We start from the raw sequence: 12,203 nt of genomic DNA on the forward strand, positions 1-12,203 counted from the left end.
TGGTTAAGATGATAATATTATGGTGCTTTGATGTATTAACTCAATGATTACTGTACTCATTTAGCATATTATTTACATGGTACACAAGGTATTGAATGACTAATATGGGATTTTTAATGGCTGTTGATATCTAGAAACCAGGATGCAGTGTTTTTACTCTTAGCTAAAACTAAAGCTATTTAGAACTGTTTTCCAGTGATTTAAATAAAGGAGAATAAAATAGAACAGAAATATTAGATGAGACACTTAAACTTAAATATATTATATAAGCATTGCCTTGGCAACTAAGTGACTAAGTGAAAAGAACCAGTTACAAAATTACTAAATCTAAAACTCAAAAAAAAAAAATTTAAGTTATATAAAGCCTAATAAAAATGGTCAAAGATAAAAAATTCACAACAATAATAATAATAAAAAAACTTATTTTATAATTTTTTAAAGTTATCATTTAGCATTAATAAATACTATAATTGTATGTAAATAATACTAAAAATACTATAATAATACTAAGAGGGCTGATATGTACGGAATGAAATTTCAAACATTAAATGAATATTAACAGCTAAAATGGTCTAATAGCCCTAAATCTGTTACATAAAAAGTGGGTGTTTATATCTTTTTAGGGGATTATTGGTAGATTTATATTTATCACATAAACCAATAAATCATATAAATTGTTATATCTTTACTCCAATTGAAGAATACTCTTTACGCTTTACATACAAAAAAAACCTTCAATGTAATATATCCATGTGCTCATTTAAAACAAATACACTGATCTAAGTTTGCAGAAAACATGAAAGATGTTCATTGAAAACAGGATTTACAGCTTTATATCCAACACAAACATTCCAATGGAATGCTTGGAAAGATATCAAACACATGGAACTCAGAGATAAAACGGATGATCTTGATTAGTTTTGTCAGATTATTCAAAGTTGGTCTCTCATACTCTCCGTGTGTAAAACTTTTACTCTCTAGTCTGTATAACGAGAGGACACGCGCTAATCAGCGCAGAGCTACACTGACATCTAGTGGCCGATCATGAAATACACACAGTTCACCCTCTACCTGCTGAATAAAATAAAATAAACTTGTCACACACTCCGATACTAGACCCAGTTTTGCAGACATGCTCATTAAATATAATGTTTAATAAAAATATTAAATTTTCCTTCTTAAATAAACATTTAATGCAATGCATTAGGATTATGCATGCATACATAATTAACAAAACTGTGAAAAGTATGGTATACTGCCATGTATTTTTTTTGGACATAATATAAACGGTTTTTGCACATGTACTTGGATAATAGCTTGTTTTTTGCATTTTGCTTTTTATTATGCTTAAATTGGTTTATCCATTTATTTACTGCATGTACTGTAGTAACAGCACAGTAAATCGTTTTAAAACATCTAACACTTTTAAAACAGGTTTATGCCTGGTTATATGTGGCTTGTGTTTGTTCTGTTGAGTCGTTGAACTAAACGTGTAATTACGTGTGCTCTGTTTGACACGGGGAATGTGGATTTTAGCCATTCTCTGTTCCTCTATCTGACTAAATAGGGCATTCAGGAGTAAAACTCATTTTTCACAAAACTCGTTTGTTGTGTTTGACCTCCATTAGGGCTCAGGATGGTCCAGATACTCCCTGTCAAACTGCTCCAAGAAAAATGGAAACCAACCTGGATGACGAGGAAGAGTACTTGAATCAGAAAAAGGTCAGATACACATTTATGAATTAACATAGAAAAAATGAATAGGAATAATAATTTAAACATTTATGTAACTGCAACCTATGAAATATCAATACATTTCTAATGTATGAATATTTTATACATGCATTTTATAGATTTATGTATGTTTCAGCATTTAATAATATTAAAACCTATCAAAAATATATTTGTAAAACATAAATATTTTTATAGAAAGATTTTTAAATGTTAACATCTAATAATAACTAGGAAATGTATTTTGATAGGTTTAGTTATGTATATTTGTATTTTATAAATATTTTTATACATAAATAATTATTATTTTAGCATTTAATTATTTCATTATGATTCAGCTATTTGTAATGTCTAAAAATAACTAAGAAATATAAGTAACTAAAACCTATCAAAAATATATATTTGTAATATTTTTATAGATAGATCTGGCATGTTTATACAAAAGTTTTAACATCTAATAATTAGTAAATATAAGCACTCACCAAATATAAGCAACCTACCAAAATATATTTATTTTATAATGCATAAATATTTTTAATTTTTAATGCACATTTTATGTTCCATTATGTAAATATTTTTAACATCTAATAACTAAGAAATATAACTAAAAGCTATAAAAATCTATATTTATATTATATAATTCTTTTTTTACACACATACACAAGTGTAAATATATATATATATATATATATATATATATATATAGATGTTCAAAAATATATGTATAGATATTTGTAATATTTTTTACAGATGTATATATTTATTAATGTAAATGTTTTAACATTAAAATTAACTAGTAAATACAAGTTAACAAAATCAAATATTTTAATACTGTTATATATATATATACATTTTTTCATATATTAGATTTATGTTAACATGTTTGAACATCAGTTTTTGGCCACTTTTGTACATTCTGAATTATATTTTAAAATATATTGGGATTTTCTTTATTTGCATGCTTGCTGTGTGGTAACAGTGATTACATTGTTTACACTCTCATACTGGATTCATATTGTATTCACTGAATGCAGTGGCACATAATTGATCACAAAGCCATTCTTCAGTGTCTGTTTGTTGAGGGTGCAGTGTTGTGTCTGGTCCTGCAGGTGGAGCTGTTGCACGCGCTGCAGGTGAGCATGCGGTCGCTGCAGGGAGAGAGAGACGGGCTGTCGGAGCAGCAGAAGCGCTTCACAGCTCTGGGCGGCAGCATAGAGGCTTTAGTTCAGCAGCACTGCAAACCCAACGAGAGAGAGAAGTACCGCATGTTCGTCGGGGACCTGGAGAAGATCGTCAACCTGCTGCTGTCGCTGAGCGCTCGACTCGCCCGCGTGGAAAACGCCCTCAGCGCGCTGGACGACGACGACGCCGCGGAGGAGAGGGTGAGGAGCGTCGCAGGGAATAAACAAACAGATTTCCCCACTGAATTGATTTAGAATATTCATCTAAATTTCATACACCAAAATCTGTTTAATTAAATCATTTTTTATAATTTTCATTAATCGTTCTTAAATTTAGAAACAGGGTTGTCTCTACTAAAATCATAAAAAATTTACTTAAAAAAATAATATTATATTTGTAAATTATAAATATTTTAAAGATGTTATACATATATTAAATTTTTATTTACATAAATGTTTTACAAAAACTAACTAGTAAATATAAGGCACTAAAACTAATCAAAAATATATTTGTATTCATAATTTATATTGTATGTATTGATTTATTTTTATCCATTTTTGTACATTCTGAAATGTATTATAAAATATATAAGAAACTATAAATTAAATCATTTTGGATAGTTGCCAAAACAACATTTCTCATTTTCATGATGCACAACAATTAATGACTATATTACTATACATTATAATTATTAAAAAATAAATAAATAAAAATAAACACAACAAACTGACTAAACATTTGATTAAAATAAGGGAAAATATAATTCAAATCTATTTTAAAATATACAAAAATATAGTATTTTAATTATACTACAAAATAATTAAATGTAAAATAAAAAATGTGTGAATTGTAAATATATTATATATAACTTTATAATTATAGTAAAATAATGTTTAGACCTAAATGGGACATTTTTGCTACTGTAACTGAGATTTGTATGTAAACACTGTTTTTTTTCCAGTATGAGATGGACAGTAATGAAAAATAATTAGTGATAAATTTTTATGCTAATATGATGTCTTAAAGGTACGGCAAAAAGCAAAGCCAAAAATGTCCTGCTGCTGTCGATCCATTATATTCAGTGCTGTCACATCCTTGCAAACAATGCTTTTGCTAATTGGTGTTACTAATGATCTGCATTACAGGTTTACAAAACAATTTGCACTGAAATGTGGTGCATAAAACTTCAGACCGATATGATCAGGCATGTTATAAATCATTAAACGTTTCAAAAGAACAAGGAAAATGGGATTATCTGCTTTAATACGCCAGTGAACAAACAAGGATCTGGTTTGTAATGCAATCAGTCTCTTCTGCCCTGCAGAGACCCACTTTTACCCATCCTGCTTTAAATGAATATGTCCAAAACAACGATTAGAGAACATTACAGCATCATAAACACTTTGCCTGTGGGAGACGCCAACATCACGCACATAAACACACACTGTGGTTTAGTACTGGGATAGATATGAAGGTAAATTTAATGCGTCCTCACTGAATAAAATAATTAATTTCTGATATGTTTGTGTGTGTCTGCAGGAATCGCTGCAGCTGAAGAGGAAGCAGTTGTGCAGTCAACAGGAAGACGCTTGCGAGCTGAAGGAAAACCTGGACCGGCGCGAGCGAGTGGTTCTAGACATTCTGGCGGGTTACCTGAGCGGCCCGCAGCTGCGCGACTATCAGCGTTACATCCGCATCAAACCTGCCCTTCTGATTCGCCAGCGCCACCTGGACGAGCTCATAAGGCAGGGGGAGGAGCAAGTACAGAGGCTGGAGGAGACCCTCCCCCTTGAGTCCCGCCCACAGAACAATGACTCCGCCCCCCAAACAGCACATTGTTTTAACTCCACCCACTTGCCACGTCCCACCACTGTGACCTCACTCTGACTCCGCCCATCATAGAATGGCATCACTTGCAGCCGAGGACGAATCAGAATAAATGCAATGCACACTAAGAAGTGCCTTAAATGAAGGAGACTATTTCTGACTTTTTAAAGTGTGGAAGACCAGAACTGTGGTTTATCTACACTAGACAAATGCACAGTGCATTCACACTACATACTACACATATAGCACAACACTGAAGCACAATGCTAATTCAATGGCACCGAATGCCTCGTTGTGATTGGCCGAAACACAAATCATTTCCAGCCCTGAGCACCTTGGAACACGTGAACCACTATGACGTCACAAAGACAAGAAACTATTGAACACGCAAACACTTTCGCTCTATTTGAAATTCCTGCCGTCGATAAAAGCGACAGCTGATTATTTATGATTTTACGTGGTTTAGAAACTATTTTGTACTCTGTACGTTGCTGTACATACTCAATCCCCTCGTGATTTGAAAATCTAGATGGTTAAAAAGCAGAATAGATATTGTATTTTTGTAAGCATATGACTAGCAAGGGTGTTTTTGGACGGCTTTAACAGGTGCTATTATACCTAAATCAGAAAAAATAATGATGGTTCAGTACTTGGTTTCGATATTGATTAGGATGCAAAAATTCCATTAAAACTGAATATTATTCACAACTCAGCTTCATGCAGGGTGTTTTTTACTTCTTGGTTTGGATCACAATGCACATGCCCAAAATATTTTGCCAGTATGTTTTATTTTATTTGAATTTGTGGTTGTTTTTTATTTGGAGAACATCTTTATTTACGAAATATCTAACTCCTGCACATCTGTATGTAGGCCGAAATAGCAGCAAACTAGATGCTCGTATTAGAAGCATTTATATCAGACTGTTCTTGTATAAGAGGCAGAACTGCTGTTGTGAACCGATGCACATGCAATTGTTTCGTTTTTTGATGGGGCTAATCTGAAGAAACGGTTCAGCCATGCTTTACACTGTTTAAAAGCAAAAAGAGCACAATTGGAAGGCAAAATAAATCTATTTTTTAAATACAACCTCATTGTTTTGCGGTTACATTCTTTGCAGTTTTGTGAATTCTAACTGATAATGCTGAAGGGACACTTAGCATATTAGTATATTAATAGAATTGTTTTAATTAAACATTCATATTTCAGCGGTTTTATTCCTAACAAAAATAAATGAATCCCACACACTGCTATAGCTTGTAAATCATATTTTAATGCAACATTTTTGTCATGCAACCTTCATCAAGCATTGTTTAAACTTAACCAGGCCTAATGAAGGACACTAGAGCCACCGCATTAAACAGCCAATTTCATTAATATACTGACTCTGGATTTTAATAATATATTTACAGAACCTAAACTATATTAAAAAAAAAAAGTGCATTTTATTTTTGCTTTTTATACTTAACTCATTATAGGTATAATTAATGCATGTATACATTCCTATTTAGACGCAGAATTACCTAGAATTATGTTGAAATATTGGTGTACTTGTCAAATATTTCAGATTTTATTGCTCAAAAACTACGCTAAACATCTGAAATATTCACCGCAAATGAAAGTTATGCCACATAGCAGGTGAAGTTCTGGTATGTTCTGAATGTTTTGCATTGGCCATTTGCTCATGCAAGTGAAAAGGGCAGGGAAAAAGTAACACTTTTTAAAATATTTCAGCATCTAGCAATTGCTCTTTGTGAAAATAATCACGAAACTATTAATCACAAATGCATGGGAAAGTCATGGAAATTAATCGCCAGGTCAGAAGGTGTGGGGATACATTCACCTTGATCTTGAAATGATCTCTTTAGAGAGAATCAAGTCACTTGATACCGGTCATAATATGGTCAGTGCTTCAAAGAATACTGCAACAGGAAACTAGCGAGGGAAAAGAAACTGCCAAACAAACAATGTAATGGTAACCAGATCAGGGTAATGGCTAAACCATAGTGATATGCATTACTTTATCAGGGCTGAGCAAGCAATCTGAATCATTTAAGCACTGCATGAAACCACTATATGCCTCATAAGGGTTCAGACATTATGGCATGATGAGAAATCAAAGTGAAAATGGTCTAAAAAATGTAGCATGGAGCACAACCAAAAATGCTGAGAAAGATTGCTTGATTTCATGGTCCAAAAGTGTGATTGGTCCGTATCTTAAAGCACTGAATCAAAGGTTAAGACTGTTTTACAAAGGTCAAAGTATTTTATTCAAATAATAACTCTGGAACATAAAGGTGCATTACAAAGTGTAAATATTATGTAAGACTCAATGCAGAGCAGAAACACAGCCAACACACACTGACATGTCGAAACATGTCAGCAAACACAACATTTCATACCCACAGTTCAGGCCGTGAAGTTTCCATGGAATAAAAAAAAAAGTTTAACTGTGATGGGGAAAGAGAAAGAAAAACACCCGGCTCCAACGATCATACCAAACTCTTCTTCCAAACTCTGTTTCCTGTATCTCTCAGATCAGACAGAACACACAAAAACAGGTTTAGCCAAGCATGCAAACCAACAGAGAACTTCCATTCCCACCTCAACTCACTCTATAAAATGATTCTGAGAAAAAAAAATCAAAAAAAAAGAGAAAGAAAACTTGACCTAAGCACTCGGATGCTTAAGCAACACTTAAGAAGGTCTGTGAGATGCCGTTGTTTTGGCATCTCCTCAGCAATAACTAAAATGTTCTTATAAATGGGCTGGAATTTGAAGGGTTTTTTTCTTTATTGCTCATTCCAATGTATTAAGATAAGGAGGAAAGGTGAGTTAAATATTAAACGGTCTAAACCAGCTAGGAGCTTATCTGTAGTATTCATCACCAATGCAGACAGTGCTGGAGAGCATCAAAGTCTGAGATCATGTGAAGATAGGCACCAACTGCAGCATCCCAACATGAAAAAACTAAAACCATAAATGAGATTGAAATGCTTACATAGTTTCCTAGATTAAGTACAACGGGGGCAGAAAAAGTTTTCTACACCTGCAGAGCTCAAGGATAAAAACAATCACAGTGCACTGGACCAAAGTTGTCCCTGTAGAGGAAATTAAAAACTTGTTATGAGCAGAATACGTATTTAGATGATCGTCAGTCTGAAACAACAAGACGGGAAATATAATTTGTCAGCACAAGCAAAACGCTGTTGTATATAAGACTTGTTTAAGGGACAGTCCACCCAAAATTGAAATCCTGCCATCATTCACTCAGCTTCATGTTTCTCCACATCTGTATGGCTTTCTACCTTCTGATATTTTGAAGAACTGCATTTTTTGGAGGGGTCCAAAACAACATTGGATCCCACTGAAATTCATTAGCTGCATGGACCAAAAAAAAAATCCAACAGGTTTGGAACAATATTCAGGGTGAGCAAAAAATGAAAGCACTTTAATTTTGGAGTGAACTATCCCTTTAGCATAATGTGTTCAGAATACAAGAAAGGTGTATAATATCTGCCTCACGGTTTCAAAACACCAAAATATACAAATATCGTTCACAGAAACACACAAACCCATTTGTGGATATACAAGTTTACAAAACTTTGAACCGTTCGATGCAAGTTTCCACATTTTATTTATAAAAAGTGCCACCATTGTGAGAGACCAAGGTCCTTACAACAATCTGGCCGCTAAAATTCTTCTGGACCAGATGAGACCCTCAAGTGAGACTTGTGTTTGAACAGTGCAGCGATAGACGTATGTCTTTTGACATTCACCTTGGTCGTCGCAGGTCTTGTGGACAGGTTTGCAGGCATTGCTGGACTACCACTAATGCGTTTTTGTGATGCGCCTAGAAGCTCTAAGATGTCCCGTTGTTCGTCTTTGCTCAGATATTGCCACGGTCTCTTTCCACTGCTGTCCCTAATCTGCACATCAGCTTTGAACTTTTGCACCAGGAGCCGAATGAGTTTCTTATGGCCATGAATGGCGGCCAGGTGAAGCGGCGTGTAGCCACCCAAAGTCTTTGCGTTGACATCCAGAGTCATCCCAACTTTGTCGACGCCGTATGACAGTGTGTTTAAGACGCGATGGTCCCCGTGTTTGGCGATCCAGTGGACGATGGTGAAGCCGGATATGAAGTCTCGCTTGCGCAAGAGGTTTGGGTCGTCTCGGAAGAGAGCGTAGATGTCAGTCCATGTGCCTGATGCCGCTTTGACAAACCAGTCATGTTCTCTGGGGTCAAGAGGGACGGAGTAATGTTTGCTGCTGAAGGAACCATCATGCACGGAGGTTGATAAGCTTCGTGTGGATCCAGCAGGCAATGAAAGGTCTCTGAAACTTTGTCCTCGACTAGCGGACTGCGAGATTAAGTTTCCCATGCTTAGAGTCGAGGACAGCAGCTGGAGACGGTTCTGCCGCGCTGAGATGTTGTCCTCTGGGAACGGCTGATCAAGGTTTTCCCCGAGACTCCGGCACATGCGACTCTGCAGACGGGACGTCAAGCGGCGGACGATGGGTCCGTGACGGGTCTCTGGTGAACTGCTTCGTGTAGACGCTCTCGAGTCCTCGTCGACGAGGTGACCCATCGAGTGATGCATGGGTGTGATGGAGCGACTCTGTTGGTGCAGTTGCAAAAGCAGTCTTGCTTCCTGAGTGCGACGCAGGAAAGCGCGTACATCGTTCCCATCTTGTCCTGGGACAAGTCCCTGGTCGCTGGACCACTCATTGCCATGCGGCCAACCGGTGTCGGGTGGCGTAGAAGAAGGGGATGGGATTGAGATGCTATCACGACTTGAGGATAGACTCGATGGACGACGGACCTGCAGGTACATTGCAGGGTCGTCAACGAACAAGCCGTGAGGCTCATATTCATCCCGCTCCTGGATCGGAAATCCATTAAACCTTCCATTTGGTCTTAGTATACTATCATTGCTTTGGCTTAAGCCAGCTTGGTTGTACAACTGGGAGTTTATGTGTGGAGAAACAGGGCGGTCCAGAAGGCAAGGTGAAGACTTGTATATGTGAGACTCTCCGAGGGCCGAGTGCGTAGGCCATTCTTTGATGTGAACGTCTGAGGTGCTTTTCTTTTCAATGGTAGGCGACACTCTAACCTCGTAGTAAGCACAATGCGCAGGGTTGACGATGGATTGCTCACAACCATCTGCTTCCCTTAATTGTCTCTGTTTGGCAACGTAAACACTGTTGTGCTCTTGCTCTGTTGCCTCCCTGGTTGCTTTCACCTCCCATGGCTGTTGTTCATAGCTCTTGCCGCTCCCATTCGAGCGACTGTCCGTGTCAGATGGGGCTGGTTCCAAAGGGCAGGTGTCATTAACCTGTTTCTCACAGGAAGTAGAGACTGAAGGTTGTACCCTCCCATAAGGTGATGAAGTTCTGACAGATTTTCCAAAACTGGGAGTAGAATCGTTGTTGTTGTTGGTGAGGATACCAGCAACTGGCAGGATTTCGACGCGATTCGGGATGGTCAAAGCAGCTTGTGGTTTCCCACTCAAGGCTTGTTTTGAGTCTCCTCCCGGCTCGCGGTTCTTAGCGACGTCTCCGAGATGCATACGGTATTTTTTTCTCAGCACAACATGAGACACCCCCTCCTCCTGCCTCACAGTAGCCACGGAGTTCACATACCTCTTAAACAACTCCCGGTTCTGCTCCCTCTCCTCGTCATCCCGCAAAAACTGCTTGAAGTGGGTTAACAAATCGGCGTTTCGCACCGTCCCGCCGTTGTTGATAATGAAGCGCAGCACGGAGTCTTGTGTAAAGTCGGTGGCCATGCTCACCCCGTGTGAATCTCTCGTGTTTTCGCGCAATCAAACTGAACTGAAGGAGCTGACAAGCGGTTTCGCGTGTTGAGATTATAACTCCGCCCACGTGTTCCTCTCTCAGTTCCACCTGCCATACCTGCGTGCTGCATACATCTCTATCTATACATGAATGCATGTATATATTTGTTTAAAATCATTTGTCTATTAAAAACTTTGGTATGAAGTCTGGTAATGACAATATTAGGTCAATCCTACTACTAAACTGCTAAAATATACTGTATATAGCCTATTGTAAAATATGATCGAAACGTCATTTGTAGAATATGTACGTTACTATATAATGTATTGATTTATTATTTATATTGATACACAAGGATTAAGTAAGCACTGGCACCTTGAAGTATTTGGACATATTTGAGACGATTTTAAAATGTATAAATTCCACTGCATTTGATAAAAAAATTAAAAAAATAAAAAAAGTTGTTTATTAAAAGATAAAATGTTTGTTTTAAGTGATAAAATATTAGTACTGCTCAAAAGTCTTGTAGTGAACTACACCTGTGTGAACTTGACTCTATCCACTGAAACATTCACTAAACACTGACATTTATGCAATGAAAATATAAACAGTTAATGATGGAAAAATATTCTGAAGCATTATTTTATTTTTTTATGACATGAAATTCAACGTACGAAAATTTAATATATGACATATTGCCATATATGTTCCCTTCAAGATCATGTGTAATTTTCACATATAGCCTATACATTCTAAGTTTGTAACAAAAAACCTTAAAATTTACTTATGTATATTAATAATATATACTCTATGGTTTTAAATGTAGCAACCATGTCAAAAATATATATTTAATATATGCAACTTTATTAAAACAACATATATACAGAAAATCGGTTACAATTTTTTTTATAAATGTTTCAAAAGCACGTGTATATCTTATATTTGCTTACATAATATCAACATGTATTGACATGTTTTAGAATGGATATACATTTATTTTATTATAGCTACATTTAATAAAAAATATATATATTGAAAGTTAGTCAACTATATTTGTTTATTTAAATGTAGTTAAAATAAATTGCAACCACTTACCTTAAAAAAGGAAATTCAAAGAATAAATTATTTTCAGTCTACATAAATATAAGGCTACAATTTATTGGCTAGATGTATATGTTAATATATGAAAATGTTCAAATTTCTAATAGGTTTCATACATGTTTTTACAGCATATAATGACAATATATTTCAATAATAGAAATGTGATTTTTGTACATATTACATTTGCATATATGTTCAGCTGCAGGAACATTTCACAGCTCCATCTGTTCCATCCATTTCTTTAGGCTACCTTATTAGATAAAACTGTATTTGCAGTAATTCAACAAATTCTTATTTAAATAAATAACTACTTCTCTACTTTACGTGTCATTGTAGGCTTTAGATATTAATGAACCTTTCTTGGGCAACTCATACATCATCCATTAGCTACATCACATAAACCATACATCAGATGACGCAGAAGTCTGACCTATGACCCCTCCGTTTCTCTCGTGTTAATGACTACAATGAGTCCACAGTAAAGATCTCAGGTCTCATCGTTAACAGGGATCCTTTAGCACATTTTTTCTCCACAAACTCAGAAAAACGACAAGACAAGAGCAGC

General features: G+C 35.9%; 1 protein-coding gene across 6 annotated transcripts in view; it reads left to right on the forward strand.

Moving 5' to 3' along the window:
• The window catches only part of LOC132116949 (protein Shroom2-like), a 56,862-nt gene extending 51,482 nt beyond the window's left edge, over nt 1-5,380 (forward strand). For 2 of the 6 annotated variants that reach the window (XM_059525865.1, XM_059525863.1), the window contains 2 exons: nt 1,629-1,722; nt 2,841-3,205. In XM_059525865.1, coding sequence (XP_059381848.1) covers nt 1,629-1,722; nt 2,841-3,167 — 421 coding nt within the window. In that variant the 3' untranslated portion in view covers nt 3,168-3,205. Of the gene's footprint in view, nt 1-1,628; nt 1,723-2,840; nt 3,207-4,452 lie in introns of those variants that run through there. The other 4 variants (XM_059525866.1, XM_059525867.1, XM_059525868.1 and 1 more) reach the window with 3 other exon arrangements.
• Nucleotides 5,381-12,203: the final 6,823 nt, after the last annotated feature.

The sequence above is a fragment of the Carassius carassius genome, chromosome 36, assembly GCF_963082965.1.
Source record: "Carassius carassius chromosome 36, fCarCar2.1, whole genome shotgun sequence".
In the NCBI taxonomy this organism is placed as follows: Eukaryota; Metazoa; Chordata; class Actinopteri; order Cypriniformes; family Cyprinidae; genus Carassius; species Carassius carassius.